The sequence below is a fragment of the Narcine bancroftii genome, chromosome 8, assembly GCF_036971445.1.
Source record: "Narcine bancroftii isolate sNarBan1 chromosome 8, sNarBan1.hap1, whole genome shotgun sequence".
Lineage (NCBI taxonomy): Eukaryota > Metazoa > Chordata > Chondrichthyes > Torpediniformes > Narcinidae > Narcine > Narcine bancroftii.
In genome coordinates this window covers 40,802,463-40,820,629 of record NC_091476.1, presented here as the reverse complement: position 1 = coordinate 40,820,629, position 18,167 = coordinate 40,802,463, and the positions used below count along the sequence as shown (strand labels likewise).

Below are 18,167 nucleotides of genomic sequence, written 5' to 3'. Positions count from 1 at the left end.
TATTAAAAATTTAAGTGTATTTTTTTAAAAAAATCATATGTTCCAAATTGCTCAGACTTAGACATTTTTAGCAGGCCCGCTTTGTTAAATATTATTTGGCTGCCTGGGCTGTCTCAGTTAATTATTTTGCCTTAAAAGTGTCTTAATCCGTGGAAAATAGAATTTGCAAGTCAAACTAGAATATATTGGAGGCAAGCCATTTGGAAAGTTGTAGGTCAGTGTGAGTCAGAAGGTTAAAGGGAGTTCAATAACTATTTTTAGGCAGCATTTCCAAATGGGTGGGGATAATCGTGCCAATACATTGAAGGATTACACATTATATGAACTACTGGGGAAAGCACACATATCATAAATTCACAATGAAATCTGGTTCTAAAATTATCATCTAAGTGCTGGTTCCCAAATCAGTGGAAATGAATTGAAAACTGATGACATAAACAGTTGGGGTGCTGAACTGAAGTGTTGTGTGTCTTCAGTTTTAAGTTAACTTGGATTTGTGACAAATTCTGGCTATTGTCAGCTCACCCTTACAAAAAATAATTCTGGCCTTTACCATGTCCTCTTTGAACACCAGCACATCCGCGAAGGTTGATCACTGCCGGTTTTTGAGGGCTGCAGCTTTGAGATGATGCCTTCGATCCAAACCAGATGGCCACTAAATTATTTCCTGAATATTCAAAACACTTTAAGAAGTTATAGAGACAGTGAAGTCATTTGGAGAGCAATTGGGAGTCTTTGTGGTTAGAAAGGGTTGTTTTGAAATAATATTTTGCATTTTAAGTAAGATGTCATGCCATATGTGGAGTACACATAAGATCTAAGTACAATAATATCTACAGGATACAAGGCACTCCAAAACATTAAAGTAGCAATGTAGATTGACCGGGTGATAACAAGGTTTGGCATGCTTCCCTTCATCAGTCAGGGCATTGAGTACAGGAGTAGGGATGAACCTGATGTTGTTGGAATCACATGAAGTGCTATGTTGGAGCCACATGATTTTGGTCACCTAGCTGTGGGAAATGTATTTAAGCCGGAAATGGTACAGAAAAGATTAACAAGAACATAAGAAATAGGAGGACCTGGCCCATCAAGCTTGCTCTGCCATTCAGTAAGATTATGGCTGATCTGGGCATGGATTCAACTCCATCTACCCACCTTTTCACCTCAACGCTTAATTCCCCTTTCATGATGAGTCTGGAGACTGGAGGAGGGGTTGAATCATAAGGATAAGGTGGGACTTTTCTCTCTAAAGAAGGGAATGCTAAGCAAAAACCTAATAGAGGTTTATAAAATCATGAGGGCACCAGATAAGGTAAACAGTTATTGTTTCCCCCCACCCCCCGAGTAGATGAATCTAAATCTAGAAGGCATAGAGGCGAAGAACAAAAAGGGTACCTTCTTCACACAAAGGGTAATGGGTATGTGGGACCAGCTACTGGAGCAAGAGGGGACTATTGACACATTTTTAAGACATTTAAACAAATGCATGGAGAGGGAAGGCTTTCAAGGGATATGGGCCGATAGCAAGTAAATGGGATCAGCTGAAGGTTTATTTTCCTTGCCATAGAACTCTATTAGCTCTTTGTGATATGTGTTTTATTCTAGTCTAGCAGAAAGTCATGGCATTGCATGGCATTTATTTCGCAGATACACATTGATATCTTGCGTTCAATGAACATATGCCTTTTATTTACATATTTCTTCACCTTTTTAAAATTTCTAACATAATCAAAGCACTTTGACACTGAGATTATGAAACACAGAACTGTACAGATGCAAACTAGATGTTTGTGTGGGATCTTATTGAATGCATTATGCAGTATACACTCATGATTATATGACAAAGTTCATCCTCGGAATATATGCATAGAATATCATGCTTGAAGGTGGTTCAGAGTGGAGTTATTTATTGTCAGTCACTCCATATGTTATTTATGCAACATTTGATTTAAATTAGATCACATATTACAGAATATTAGAATTGAGGATGCCAGAAATATTAGCCACCACCCTCCTGCAAACACATGCTTGAAGCTAGCATTTATCTCCATTGATGCCAAGATGAGTGGGTCAATGGACAAGGTAAAATACACAACTAGGAGACTGGGTTCCTGCATAAAAGGAAGGGTAGCACAGGACTTCCACTGAAACCCAGTCGTCTGCACCTGCACAACAGTGTGGACAATGGTAATCCCAAAAATATTGTTCAAGAACAATTGAAATCATTGAAAATTGATCAATCTTAAGGTGGAGGAAAATGCACAGACTTAAAAACAACAACACTTTGAAACCTTCTTGATCTGCTGCAAATGTGCAGGGGACGGATGATGCCGTACCTGGAGTACAGTGTGCAATTCTGATCTCCTTACTTGGGAAAAGATAGACTTGCTTTGGAGATGATGCAGAGGAGGTTTACCAGGATGATTTTGGAGATGAATGGGTTTGTTTATGAGAAGAGATTGTCACTTGAGACTATATACATTGGAGTTTGGAAGAATGAGGGAGATGAATCAGAAGATTAAAGGAATAGATAAGATAGAAGTGGCAGGTGAGTCTAGAATTGGAGGACATAACATCAAGATTTGGGGGGAATAGATTTAAGGCAGAGATGAGCAGGAATCTGGTTCTCCTAAAGAGGAGTAAATCTGTGAATGTCTCCACCCAGTGAAGTAGTAGAGATTTCTCCATTAAATGTATTTACGGCAGATAGATGTGTGAAGAATAAGGGAATTAAGGGTTACGGGGTATGTGTCTATAGGTGGAGCTGAGTTCAAGGTGAAATCAGCCATGATCTTATTGAATGGATCCCTTGGCAATATTTTAGAGAGTTACCTGGTATGTTCAACATCTATCTCACACTCAAAAACACTGAAAAGTATCCAATCTATAGGGCTGCTGCATTTTCTAACACCACCAGTGATTGCACTTAAAAAGTAATTCAGTGACTGTGAAGTGTTTTGGGGCATTCTAAGCTCCCCAAAGCCCATGCACATTTGCTGTATTCTTATTTCCTTTGCCATTTTAGCTGGCTCAGCTGTAGTCTTTACCAGGCTCTGAGGGGCTGAGACCATGGGGAGGCTCCTCTAACAAAAGAGGGGGGAGTAATGACAAGGTGCCCCAGTGGTGGTAATGGTGTAAATAGAAATGTATGGGGATGGAAACAAATGAGTACGAAATTAAGGATGAGAGGAGACTTTGAACAGTTTTCCTTTTGTAAATAATTTACTGTGAATAAAATCTATTTTTGGCTTTTAATAAAGCTGTAGGCTTGGTAAACCAGCACCTTGGGCAACCACTGTATGTGCTGTCACAGAAATAATATCAAACACTTGACACTATGGAGAAAGGGATTTTAAAGCCCTAAAGATTAGACTCCATTGCTGGATGGATTGTTTTAATTCTCGCATTTTTGCTCCAGCTGCCAATTTATAGTTAATTTTTTAAAAAGCAAACATATGCTTATGTACTCATTGTTAGAAATAAACATTGATCAAATAGCAAATATGTTTTAAAATCTAAAACATTTATCAATTGAATGACAAATGAAGGAATGCACTGGTTTAAAGCACTTGGCTCTGTAACAGGCCTGATCTAATCCTCAACTATATTATTCACTAATTATTGCGTTGCAATCTCATTATCCCTTAAATCTGGTTTCACTTATTTTAGAAATACCCTAAATGAGCAGACTGCTTTTCTTAAAAGGTCCAATTGTTTAAATCACCGATGACAGATCTTTGCTGGGTGAACTCCCAGGAGAGTTTCCTTGCATTCTGGTTTTAACTGGGTGTTAACCCATTCAAAATAAAGGAGATATTGTTCAGGTTAGTGGACTGAAGAATGTCAAGTAATTATGTGTATTTATTCTTGAGAGCATCTTGCAGTTACAATTGTATGTTAACTTTCCATTGTCTTTGCCACCCCTTAAATGTGCTTATTAGCCAGGTATGGCTATAATTAGGATTTTGCCATTGGTTTTGTTAATGTCCAGCGCTTGTCCACTGTTACTTGCAGTGAATGTACATTGATGCTGTTGTGGGAAGAGAGTTGGAACATCAACTTTGCTTCACTATTGTCATGCAAACAATGGCTTTCTTAATTTGAATGGGTTGACGGCCCATTACAAATGGCATTCAGGAACAAGAACCTGAGATGGAAACAGAAGTCGGCCATCTGAGGGTCAACATCGCTGAAATCCCATTCCAATGATGCAATCATGAAGAAAGCACACCAACGTCTATGCTTCATTAGGAGTTTGAGGAGATTTGGTATTTGCTAAAGACTCTTGACAAATTTCTACAGGTGTAGCATGGAGAGTGTTCTGACTGGTTACATCACTGTCTTGTGTAGAGGTGCCAATGCACAGACAGGAAAAGGTTGCAGAGCATTGTGAACTCGGCCAGTGCTCTCATGGGCATTAGTCTTCACTCCATCAAGGATATCTTTAAGAGGCGGTGCCTCAAGAAAGCAGCTTCAATCCTCAAGGATCCTCACCACCCAGGCCATGTCCTTTTATCACTGCTACCATCAAGAAGGAGGTACAGGAGCCTGAAAATAAACACCCAACTTTACAAAAGTAATGTCTTCTCTTTCAGCATCAGAATTCTGAATTTATGATAAAACTATGGACACTACTTCACTTTTCTCCTTTTTGCACTGATTTTTTTGTTAAATCTTTCATTCAGGAATTGTAATTTATAGCAATTTTCCAGCTGTAATGCACAATCCTGCTGCTGGAAGGCCATACATCTCGTGACACAGATTCATGACAATAAACCTGATTATGCTTCTGATTTCGCCTTTCAATAAGATCATGGCTGATCTGGCCGTGGATTCGATTCCACTCATCCACCATTGTCAATTAAGCTTAAGTCTGCTAATTTTCAAAAATTCTGTCTACCTCCATCTTAATTACATTTACTGAGGCAGCCTCAACTGCTTCATTGGTCAGAGAGTTCCACAGACTCACTTCCCTCTGGGAGAAGCAGAGAGCAGAACAGAGGTGGGGAGTAATTTCTTCAGCCAGAATCTGTGGAAGTTGTTGCCACAGACAGCAGTGGAGGCCAACTCATTGGGTAGATTTTAAGCAGAGATTGGTTGTTTCTTGATTAGAAAGGGTGTCAATGGTTATGGGAAGATACCAGGAGAATGGGATTGAGAGACAAAAAAATATCACCCATGATTTGAATGGCGTAGAAGACTCGATCGGCTGAATGGCCTAACTCTGCAGCTACATTTTGTGGCCCAAAGCAATTTTTCCTCATCTCTGTCTTAAATTGACTCCCCTGAATCTTGAGGCTAAGTTCTTATCTCACTGCCAGTGGAAAAAAACTTTTTTTTTCTTAGCTACTCATTCATAATTTATTGAAGTTATATAAGATATTGGTGAGACCACACCTGGAGCATGCTGTGCACCCTTGGACACCTAGCCACAGAAAGGATGGTAATTAGTTGGAAAGTGTATAGAAGAGCTCCATGAAGCTGCTGCCAGGATTGAATCACCTGTGAGAGGCTGAATAAACCAGGCTGTTTTCCTTGGGTCAAACAAAAGTTGATCCATTGAGTTCCACAAAATCATGAAATGCATGAGGAAGGTGAACAGTAATGATCTGTTTTCTGAAGTGGGAAAATCTAAGATGAGAGTGAAATAGTCAAATGAGGGGGTTGGGATTTAAAAGGTTCTTCACTCAGTTGGTGGTGAGCACCTTGAATGAGCTACTAGACAAAGTGGTAAAGACAGGTATGCTATTGCCCTTTTAAAAAAATACTAACGATTTATGGAAGTGAGGGCGGTTGGAGTGGTATGTGCCTCAGGATTTCATGCAGTCATTGAGTTTTACAGCATACAAGCATGCCATTCGGCCCAACCTGAGGTAGTCTAAATTGCCTGCATCCTTCCCATATTTTTTCAACACCTTCTCTGACAGCTCTTTCCAAATAAGCTCCCACTCTCTGTGTGAAAAAATTGCCCCCCTCAGGTCTCCATTAAATCTTTCCCCTCACAGATTTAACCATGCCCTTTAGTTTGAGACTGCCTGACCCTGGGAAAAAAATACTGTGCCCATCCACATGTCCCTCATGATTTTTTTTACACCTCTACAAAGTAAGCTCTCAGCCTTCTATATTCCAGGCAAAAAAAAAATGTCCCAGCCTTTCCAGCTTGTCCTTACATCTCAACCCCTCCAAGTCCTGCTCACAGCCTTGGGAATCTTTTCTGCACCCTTTCCTCTCATTCTAAACTGCACAATTCTCCTGAGGGTCGTTTCACCAACATTTTGCACTGAGCATAGCTATTCAACGAGGCTTAAGGATTGAGAAAGAAAGAAAAGAACAAGAGAAGGAAAAATCATGAATTAGAGTCTGATCACATGCAGAGAAATGCAGAGAGGGGGAAAGAGTGGATAAAAAAAAGAGAATTGCAAAAATTATTCCTAGACCACACATAGAATCATAGCACATTACAACACACAAAACAGGACATTCACCCCTTCTAGTCTGTGCTGAACTATTATTCTGTGTAGTCTCACTGACCTGCACCCATTCCATTTCTCTCTATACACCTCTCATCCAAGTACCTGTCCTAATTTTACTTAAATGTTAACATTGAACCCACATTGTCCTTACTCCCACCGTTCTTGGTGTGAAGAAATTCCCCCTAATGATCCCGCTATACTTCTGCCCTTTCACCCCTGTCCTCTGTTTTGTATCTCATCTAACTTCAGTGGAAAAACCCTACTTGCATTTATTCTATCTATATCCCTGATCATTTTGTATTCCTCTATTAAATCTCCCCTCATTCTTCTATGCTCCAAGCAAATAAAGTCCTACACTGTATAACTAATTTCCTCAAGGCCTGGCAACATCTTTGTAAATCTTCTCGGCACCCTTTCAATCGTATTGATATCTTTCCTGTGGTTAGGTGACTTTTTTGTATGATCCACCTGGATGGCACTCAAAATAAAGCTTTTCACTGTATCTCAGCACAGTGAAAATAATGCTGAATGATGTTAGATCTGCAACAGCCCTGTGGATAAACTATTGTTTTTCGTAGGTCCTAATTAACTGATTTCCTTTTCTGCAGAGAATTTATTAGGCAATTGAGGTGTAAATCCCAAGCTCTTAAAATTGAGGATAAGGTGCAGTCTAGTGTGTAGCCTGTAGCAGTGTGATGTGAATTAAACCTTGCCTTCTGTTAAGCACTCATCACCTGAATTTGGCCCCTGATGTGTGGACCACCAGCAATTGTGGGTTGATAAGGCTTTGTTAATTCTTGCAGCAAGATCAAGCCCATATTGTTACCGCTTTGTAGTGAGAACGACAAACAAATGCATGGGAACAAAACAGACGCACTTCCTTTGATAGCTCTGAATGGCTGATTACAGTTAACATGCTTACATCAGTGTAAACATTGCAATAACTAACAGAACAAAGGGGTGAAATGATCAACCATAAGTTTAATTAGCTGCTGTTTCAAATTAATAATTAACATTTTAACGCTGAAAGACGATTGCTGTAGTATTTAATCCTTGGAGCAGTGTGGTTCATTCTTTATTACACCTCATCATTGTGTGAGAACTTTAGTGGATTTATTAACAATGCCAGAAAATTGGCTTGAGCGCTTTGGTGATTTTTCAAATTTAGTTGAAGTGTATCACCTTTGCATCAGATATTAATATTGGTTTTTCAAGCTGTGCAAAAGGCAGCAGATGTTGGGGCTTTTTTCCTGCGACAGATAACGTTGGAGTGTGCAATCTACTATTTAAATTGTCATCTCAAATTTGTACACTAATTAACTGACACCAAGCGTAGCCAGAAACTTATAACAAGTCAATGCACGCTGAATAAGCTGAAGTGTCCCCTGCTGCATGCCTCCCGAGGATTGTCACTACATGTCAGAGCTTGCCACCTCTTCTGTTTTTATGTTTTCACTCATGGTCTGAGCCATCTCGAAGCCGCACCCCTTCCCACTTCCCCCTTCCCCGCCCATCTTCTGCCCTCCCCACTCCTCTTTCAGTGAGGTGGTTCTCGGTGGTTCATCCCGCTGGAGGTAAACTTTCGTCCATCATCTGCGATAGAGGAGGGCCTTCGGCTCCTCTAGGCTCTCAGTTAACAGCCATTGAGTGTTCATGTCTTTAAGCTTGCTCTCCCTCATGTCTGTTACAGTCATTACGAACAGGACCGGAATGCACTGAGGAGAAAAGAGTGGGAAAGACGGAACCAAGAAGTTCATCAAGATGAAGATTTGTTTGCCTCAAGTTTTAATCTATTCAGTGAACCCTACAAGGTAGCCTGGTGTAAATGCATTGTTTCAGCTGAACTTTCATGTTGTTTCTGGAGGCAGTTGGATAAACCTTACCTTAATTTGTTTGCTTCTTGTTTGTCCAAAAACAAAAGGTATTTAAAACTCTGGTAAAAGCTGATTTACACCATTAGTTAATCTGCATACAGTAATGACATTTGAGTTTGGATATTGTGTGAAGAAATGACCGTGTGCAGTTCCCAAACCTTGCTGATCCATAACTTGAATAATGTTTTGCCTTGATGACAGGGAGTTTCAATAGAGAAATGGGACCATTGGGAAATGGACCATGATGTCCTGGAATCTGACATGGGTGAACGAGAGGAAACTCAGGGTGGGATATGCAAGGGTGCTGGGCTTTACAAGGGGCATGGTCTATTCTTCTAAACTTCCACATTGAGCTTAAAAAATATGATTTGTTCAAGAGGAATAAATTGATTAGAAGCTTCACTCATGGAATGAGAGTGGAATCAATGGATTGGTTGTAAAAACTTTGATATGCAATGAGGGAGATTGATGAATTGTCATCGATCAATATCTTACGTTGGAAGTTATAAATTTCACTGTAAAATCCCTTATTTTGTAGATCTAATAGGGAAAAGAACAACACCCAGCATTCAACACAAAATAACTTTGCATTTCCCAAAACTGGCTTCTCAATACTGAGGAGGGATTATTCTGCTGGGAACTAATCCTAGTACACCATTTCCCTTTCAATGTAGCAATAAAGTTTCTTGCCCACTTCTAGTGTGAAGTAAAAGACTTAAAAATGAAGCAAAAACTAATCATTATAATGTAATTTCTGTGTGGATGCCAACGATGTCTTGTCCCTCATCCACATCCAGGGTGCTGTATGGTCCAAAGTGGACATGTCATGGTGTCACCTGACTCTTTTCAAAATGTAACAATGCTCTTTGCAGTAAATATCATCTGAGCTGTTGATGAAGGAGGGAAAAAAAAAGATTGCAATATGACAGTGATGTCACATGTCACAGCTGATTAATGAACACTTTCACAAATTCATTTTGAGTTGTTTCTTCAAAGCTCGTACCATTTATGGAGCCAAGTGTCTAACGTGTAAGTCCAGATTCCCTTTCCTTCATGACATTATTCCCATACTTAAAAGAGGTAGAGGGAGAGAGAGAAAAAAAAAATCAAAGGCTCTTCCAAAAGGCGTTGTACTCCTGCTGTCTTTTAGCATATGCTTTTCAAAAGAAATTGTCCTTTTGGCAACCCTCCAAAGGGCTAAACAGATGACCTTCTAAGGATTAAATTAACATCCTCTGGCACTACCCCTGGCTCAGCAGAGATGGAGAGGCAACCACTGGTACATCTGGTTCAGACAATTTGCCAATCCCAAATTAACCCTTTCATTTTGGGCTGGGATGCTCAGCTTTATTTACTGCCTGATGAATGCTGTCGGGAGCTAAATCCAATGCAGTGCTTTGTTTTAAGTGTCTGCTTGCCTGTTCTAAATGGCGTCAAGAATCATCTGCACTGCAGGGGATTGGAGTCGAACACAGAGCAGATTGGCCAGGAGTGACATCGTAAAAGCTTTGCCAAACTAATGGTTTACAATGCTGAAATGATTCAAACAACTAATCAGATTTGTTGATTTTTGTTTTGAGATGGGTAAATCAGTCTATTTTATGAGCTTTGAGGAAACTGTCTATAAAAAAATAATGCCTGATCAGGATAGCTGAAGCAGGACAATGTAATGCAAGTGTTTTCTGTAGCGCTTTTAAAATAATTATTGTCCAGTTTTGTATGCCGTCTAATATCTTTCAGACCAGCAAAGGCGATGCTCTCTCCAGCCGCGTGCAGAACACTTTGGGAAACTATGATGAAATGAAGGACCTGTTAACCAACCGTTCCAACCAGAGTCACCTCGTTGGCATTCCCAAGTCTTTGATCCCACAGACTCCTGTGGAAAAGATGGAGCAGAGCTTCTTCAATGAGCCCAGAACCAAAATGGTACCATCTCACCAAAGTAGCAATCATCCTTCCTCCTGCATGCCGCCGCCTTCCTCTTGCCTGTCACTGAGTTCGACCTTGTTGCATGGGCATCAGAGCAAAAAGCCACGGGTGGACTGGCCTCGTGGCGGGCACTGCTCGGCAAGTGGGCATGGCCTGCAATCAGGCAGCCAGCCAAGCAATCAGCAGCCCAGGGAGAAGCCCCCAGCCTCGCGTGAGCAGGCCGAGGACAGGTACGGTGACCTGTACAGCGAGCTGCATAAGAGCGACCTCCAGGCAAGTCTAGATGAATGCGTCAAGCTGCAGTCATCTAGCCCCACCACTACTTCACGCTCCAAACGGCACGGGCACTCCAAGTCAACAAGTGGTGACCATTCCCATAAGGACAGCTGCCACATGAAGTCCCCCATTGATAGTGATGCTGGCCCCTACCCTTGTGGATCCCCAGTCCCGTCCACATCTCTGATACCCAGTAGCAGTGCCCTCTCCACTCAGAACTTCCCTCCAGGACTTCACTCCAAGTCCAGCATGCTGCAGCAAAAGCCCACGGCCTACGTCAGACCAATGGATGGTCAGGAGCAAGCTCCCATTGAGTCACCCGAGCTGAAGCCGCTCATGGATATCGAGGATGCCTTCAGCAGTTTCGGAAGCCTCTTGGATGTAAAGCCCAGCACAGCCAGTTCCAAATGCAAGTTACCAAAGCTGACAATACCCCAACCAGGCGAGGTAAGTGCAGACATCAGAGAAGTAACAGGCCCCATATTGTGGTGTCCTTTCGATTAGCATGTTGCATCCTGGTAATGTGTTTATTATGAGATGCCATGAAGTTGTTCCTACCATAACAGCAAGAGTCACAGTGAAAGATTACAATGCTTCCAAACATGGAGTTGTGCTTGATGAAACCCAAACAGATTTAAATCACTGGATTTTAATTGAAAGCTCAATGATCACTCCTTCAACAAGCCATTGCCCTTTCCACATAGCAGGATGGTTAAATCCCTCTTCCTGGTCCTGTATCTCCTGCTCTTCCCTTGGTATGCAGAATGAACAAAAATCATGAATTGGATTGGGATCTGTCATTGTTACTGTGTGTCAGGTGTAGCAATCTCTTCACCTCCCACTCCAGTTCTGATATCACTTCAATAACATCCATGGAATCAAATTTTTGAACCAAGTCCATTGTACATGTATTCTAACTTTGTGTGTTCGGTATGCGCTATTGAAGCCAAATATTTGTCCCAGTAACACTGAGTGCAGCTCGTTGAAAATATGAATGTATGTTGTCCTTTATTCAAAAGGTTTTGCTTGTTATTTCACAGGGATTTGTTGAATTCATATAGAAATACTAAATGCAGTTTTGGGCTCCCAATATAATGAAGGAAGTGATTGCCTTCAAATTGTTGCAAAGAACATTCAATGCATTAATTCCTGGGTTGAAGTGGGAGATGGTAGAGTAGGGCCTTGCACCTGGCATCTCAGTGTCCAAGACACTGCAGAATGGTCAGCAATTTAAACAATGTACGTAATTGCGAAGAGAACTTGTATCGAGATAAGCGGCAGTATTTTTTAACAAATGTTTGTTAAAATGGCAATAACATGACAAAACTACACAAACTATACTCAAAACTACATCTATACACACTATTTACATTGTTGGAAATTTGCGAAGTGGTAAATTAATGCCATCCCTTTCTTACATACAAAGCTACTGCACAGATGCAATAAGCTGCACTTTACAAATTAAAATCCTGTTGTTACTAATTATGACACACTCAATCCTCTGGGCGGCCCACGGTTCCCAGAACCTGGACATTTTACCCTTGAATACTGCCTGCTCCCACTCTAATGACACACAGGATTGGATGTAAATCTGAAGCAGGGGGAGGCAGTCGGCTCCCCCCGTGCCTCGACTGCTCACCGCATTGACCTGCAAATGACCTGTTTGGCCAGGCTCAGCAACCACTCCACAAAGGGATCTTCCTAGCACCCTCCTTCCTCTGCACCACCTAACAGACAATCAGGAATGTGGGGCTGAAGTTCAGCCAGAATTTGAGGAGCAGGCCCCTTCAGGGAGGGGAAGAGGGTTTTCCGCCTCTCACACTCCACGTACATGTGGTATACCATTCTCTTCCTGAGTGCAGAAATGACAGGCGGCTGGGGTGGGCTGCAGTTCTTGCAGAGGCCTTTCCTCACCAGTGGAAATTCTGACAGGTCTCAACTGGTGTAATGTGCAGAGTGAGAGGTAGTTGCATTCCTTCTGAGAGTGAAGATGTAGAAGCTGCAGACTCTAATTCGAGGAGAATTAGAGACTGGATAATAAATTGGCTGTTTTAGATGGGATGGGGATCATGATTCCTTGGAAATCTATACTGAGAAGATTGTAAGTGCTCAGCCATGATATTTCTAGCTTTGCAATAGACTTTGTGACCTCAGGAACATCGGCTAGAGAGTAATGATTGAGCAAGAATGAATGATCAATTAAGTATTTTTTTATTGCCACATGTAAGAGGCTTTGTTTTGCATGCTACTCAGGTCATCTGATGCAGGTAATGCAATAATAATACATAAACTGACAAATAGATAAGACAGCAGTGTAAGGAGGTAGTTTAACAGTAGTGACACAGTGCAGCGTGTAGAGAAAAGTACAAAAATTGTACAGTGAATGATAAAGGTAAGTACAGTTAAAAAAACAATGCTAAGAGCATTGTCTTTTGCTAGTGTGAGGTCCATTCATGAGTCTGATAACAGCAGGGAGGAAAAACTGTTCTTTTATCAGGAGGTTTGTGTGTTCGAGCTCATGTAGCTGATTAACAATAATCTGTTGATGGTAAAACAAACACAATGGGGGTCAAATGACCTCTTCCAACACTTACAAGTTTATATTCAAGCATGGAGGCGCATCCTGAAGATGTTATTTTCCACCCTATGGCAAAAGCAGCAATATTGGAATGGCCAAAAAAAAAATGCACATGTTCAACATGTTATTTTGTAGAACTCATTTTTTTGTATCAAATATTTCTAGGGAACTGATTCCAATCCAAACAACAAAGCATTTGGAAGCACACTGAAAGAAAGTGAAAAATTTGAAATTGTATTACATTTTTTCAACACACTTTGCAGCAAATTAAGTCCTCTTGAAGTGTTGTCATTGTGAGAGTGTAGGAGAAACAACAGCCAATTTGGACACAATATTCTCATACAAATGGGAAAAAGAGAACAGTCCAACAGTTATTCAATTTTTGTCCTGTTACTGAATGATAATTATTGGCAAAGACAACAGGAGTAAATCCTCTGTCCGTCTTCAAGAATGTAAAAGGGAATTTTTCAACCTTCCTGAGAGGACCAATATGGCCCCAGTTTCAGCTCCTCTGACTCCCTCATTACTGCACTGGAATAACAGTCTCCAGTTCTGGAGGCAGGCACAAGCCATTAAAGGCCACAAGTGGCATTACATTGGGGTGCTCTGATACTTTATCTCAGTTCAAGCTCTTCTTTCAATTCACCAGAGTAGTGTATCTCAATCTGTGGCCCATCGTCCTTGGCCTGTAAATTGAGGGCACCTGCAAATTAGAGGAACAACATTTTATATTTCGTCTTGGAAGCCTCCAACCAGACAACATTGATGTTGACTTCTCCAATTTCTGTTACCCCCTGTAGTGCGCTACCAGTAACCACAAAGACTAGCTTGAGGGAACAACAGGCTTTAATGTGCAGAAGAACCTTGCTGTCCTGAATCCAGGTACAAGAATGGCAGGAAGGGAGAGGTGGCTCGATCTTTATGGCCCAGGAGTCGTGGGGTATAAGTCATCAGTGGGCGGGCCAGCTCCATATATACAGTAGTGAGTCATAACTATATACAATGGAGGAAACATATCACCACATCCCCCCTCCTCAGTTTTTCTCTTTCCTTATCCCTCTGTCTCTTCCCCCAGCTCCTATCCCCTTCTTGTCTTCTTAGCCCTCTGCCCTTTCCCTTAACACTTCTCAGCTGCTTTTCTCTTCTACCCTTCCAACAGTATCCATCTGTTAGCCTTGCTCCTCTCCCCTTTCCCCTTCTTCCCCTCCTCTCTTCTCCTCCTTCTCTTTCTCCCTCCAACTTTTTATCTTTCACATATGTGATGAAGAGCTCACATCCAAAAAGCTGGCTACCCTTTACTTCCAATGAATGCTGTGTGACCTGCTGAGTTTCTCTAGCACTTTTATATACCACACTGGACTACTGGTCTGTTGTAGGTTCTCCACAGCGATGCGGAGAAAATGAACCTTACTGGTATAGGAGTCAAGTAAAATGTAAAACCATATTGTGGGTTTGATGACAATGAAAACAAGCATTTCTGGGTGAATTTCTACACCAAAACCAACCAACAGCCCAGTCGGGGGTGTGGGAAGGGACTCACTGGCCACACCATTTGGTGGATCATGGGTTTTGGTGCAGGCAGCGTGGAGGAAAGCTGAGAACTGCTGATTTGGAGACTTTTGATGATTACAATCAGGGCAACAAAAATTAGTAACGCACCCTCTTGCAGCAGGTGAACCCTGTGTGCGTGCAGCAATGGATAGGGACCAGGCAGCTCTCTCCGCCAAATTGTTAGCTGTTCCTTTGTGCTCAAATCCAATTGCATACAGTAAAAGGCTCGTGTAGCCTTTCAAAATTTCTCTGACAGCTTTACAGCAGAAACTCTTGCTTGTCTGAAGTGATGTAGAATAACATAAGAGGTGGTGAATAAGGTCTTCATGGGAATCAGAATGTTACTGAGAGAAGTAGTCTTGAAATTCGAATTTTCATTTTATTTGCCACATATTTAACACAGTGAGAAGGGTTCTGCTTGGAACAGTCAGCAGATCAACTCTAATATCAGACAGCTGAGTGAAGTAAAAACAAGAGCACAATTACAGTTACAATTAAATGAAATCAACTGGTACTAAGCAAGGGCAGCCTGACAGCGTTGTGGTGAAGTGGGGTATATTTCAGACAAAAATTGACAGGCATTTGATTAGTCAGGGAGAAGGCCAGGGAGTGAAGGTGAGTGATAAGAATCAGCTCATGATTAAATGGCAAAGCGGACTTGACGGGCCGATGTGCCTACTTCTGCTCTAGTTTCTTGTGATTCAGGAGCCTTATGGCTGCGGGGAAGAAACTTTCAGCCTGGTTGAGTGTGATTTCACACTCTTCAGCCTTTTCTTCGATGCGAGGAGAGAGAGAAGAGAGTGTGTCAGGGGAATGATGGATCCTTCAGTGTGTCGGCCATTATACCTGAGCAGCGGAAACTTAGATGGGAGTTGGTGTGACGTTCTTCCTTGAAATTCTTCAGTCATTTGGACCAAGTAATAAAGCCCTTGAATTGCTTAACCTGTGGTTAACCTTTTAACGTGTGCCGCATCTTTGAATTAGTGAAGAATCAACAAGAGATAGGAAGCCTAAAAAGGTGGGAGGGGGACTGGGGAGGGGCTAAGAGGTGATTGGATATTGGTCAAACGGTTAAAGAGGTGGGAGATGAAGGTCAGTCAAGTTTGTCATCTCATTGTACAAGTATAACCCGATGAAGCAACTTTCTCTGGTCCTTGGTGAAAAACATACAGACAAACAATGCACATGTAGGGAAAGTATTTAATCTACATAAATAAATAAATACTAGTTTGTACATATGAGCATCCTGGATGGTTAGTGTGAACAGTTCCTTTGGTCTTTCAACAGTCTCACTGACCATGGGCAGAAGCTGTTCCTCAGCCTGGTGATGCTGGATCTGATACTCCTGTACCGCTTCCTCTTATCTGATGAGATGAGTGTTCGTTGTCATACCTATAAGTTCAGATTTGCTGAAATTGATACTTGCTTCAGCCAATCAAGTTCATAAAATACACCATCACAACAAATATGATGTATAAAAAGCAAAATATGCCAAGACAGAAAAAGAGATAATAAATACAAAGATAAATACATAAATGTTCACACTTGCAGTTTGTACAAGAAAAAAAAAAGTGATATTTCAGTTGTGCGGCAGATCTCTTGGTCGTTCAACATAACCTGGTGGAGGAGCTCAAAGGATCAAGCAGGATCAGCGAGAGAGAACAAATGGTTAATGTTTTGAGACCAAACTCAATGAGAGTGAGTCCCAATGTAAACATCAGTGGGAGGTTGCTAAGTGGGAGAGTTTAGGACAAGAGGGCGCAACTTTAGGACTGAAGGGCCTCCACTCAGAACGAAGATGCGGAAGAATTTCTTCAACCTTAGTGTGGTGTATTTGTGGAAATTGTTGCCACGGGCAGTTGTGGAGGCCAGGTCATTGGGTGTATCTAAGGCAGAGATTGATGGGCTCTTGATTAACCAGGGCATTAAAGGTTATGGGATAAAGGCAAGGCAGTGGGGCAGAGTGGGCAAAATAGATCAGCTCATGATTGAATGGAAGGGACAACTCGATGGCCTGAATAGCCTATGTCTTATACTCTTGTGGGTGAAAGAATGGGTGCAGAGGGAAGACCAGGGAGTCACGGAGAGATACAAACTCGCTCTACCTTTACTGAAGAGAAGGCTCGTTTACTTTCTTTTCATGCAGCCAACAAAAATAGACAGAGAAGTGAGGAGAACAAATTGCTGTGTCATCATTCACACCAACCACTTTGAATTTTGGTCTGCAACTTGCTTGAGATGATGTTATGGGCACCATAAATTCAGCTGCTCCAGCACTGTAAGTATCCGCAGATCCACAGTAATCCGTGCAACCAAAGAACACTAGTGCATGAGAACAGACCTTTTGGCCCATCTAGTCAGTGCCAAACTGTTATTTTCCTTGTTCCCGTTGCATTATCAGACCATCACTCTCCATACTTCTGAAACCAAAACTTCTGACAATAAAGAATGCTGAGTGGTGTCACAACAATAACCTTGCACTCAATGTTAGCAAGGCTAAGGAACTGATTGTGGACCTCTGAAGGGAGAAACCAGGAGAACACAAGCCAGTCTTCATTGTGGGGTCAGCAGTAGAAAAAGTTGAAAACTTCAAATTTCAGGATGTCAATATTTCTGAAGATCTGTCCTGTGACTATCATGTTGATGCAATCATGAAGAAGGCTCACCAGTGGCGATACTTCGTGTGGAGTTTGAGGAGATTTGGCATGTTACTAAAGACTCTGGCAAATTTCTACAGGTGTATGGCAGAGAGCACTCTCTGGTATAGAGGTGTCAATGCACAGGACAAGACTACAGAGAGTTGTGAACTTGGTCAGCACCATCATGGGCAACAGCTTTCACCTCATTAAGGACAGCTACAAGAGACGGTGTCTCAAGAAAGTAGCCTCCGTCATCAAGTACCTTCACCGCTCAGGGCATGCCCTCTTCTCACTGCTACCATCAAGAAGGAGGTACAGGATTCAGAATTTACTGTCATGAACAAGTCATGAAATTTGGTGTTTTGCTGCAGCATTATCATACTGCAAACATTCATAATATGAACCATCTTACTATAAATAAAAATAATAGAGCATGAAAAGTAAGGCAGTGTCTTTGGTTCATTGATTATTCAGGAATCTGATGGCAGTGGGCAAGAAGTTGTCCTTGTGTAGTTGAGTGCTCGTCTTTTGGCTCCTGTACCCTTTTCCTGATGGTAGCAGAGTGAAGAGGGCATGGTGTGGGTAGAGGGGGTCTTTGAGGATAGAGGCTGCTTTTTCAAGACTCCGTCCCATGTAGATGTCCTCAATGGAGTGAAATCTTGTTCTCGTAATGTTGCAGGCTGAGTTAACAACCCTCTGGCATTTATTCTTGTCCTGGTATTTGGCATCTCCATACCAGGAAGTGTTGCAACCAGCCAGAATGCTCTCCACGGTAGATGTTTTCAATGACATACCAAATCTCCTCAGACACCTCACAATGTATAGCCGCTGGCGAGCCTTCTTT

The 18,167-nt window shown here is 41.7% G+C and overlaps 1 protein-coding gene across 12 annotated transcripts in view; it reads left to right on the top strand.

Annotated features, from left to right (window-relative positions):
* Nucleotides 1-18,167, top strand: part of aff2 (AF4/FMR2 family, member 2) — a 587,176-nt gene that overhangs the window by 128,081 nt on the left and 440,928 nt on the right. For 11 of the 12 annotated variants that reach the window (XR_011343066.1, XR_011343064.1, XR_011343065.1 and 8 more), the window contains 2 exons: nt 8,167-8,287; nt 10,064-11,002. Coding sequence is in view for 8 of the 12 variants with exons in the window: in XM_069893493.1 (XP_069749594.1) it covers nt 8,167-8,287; nt 10,064-11,002 (1,060 nt within the window). In the remaining 4 variants the exon portion in view is untranslated. The remainder of the gene's footprint in view (nt 1-8,166; nt 8,288-10,063; nt 11,003-18,167) is intronic. The other variant, XM_069893495.1, reaches the window with a different exon arrangement.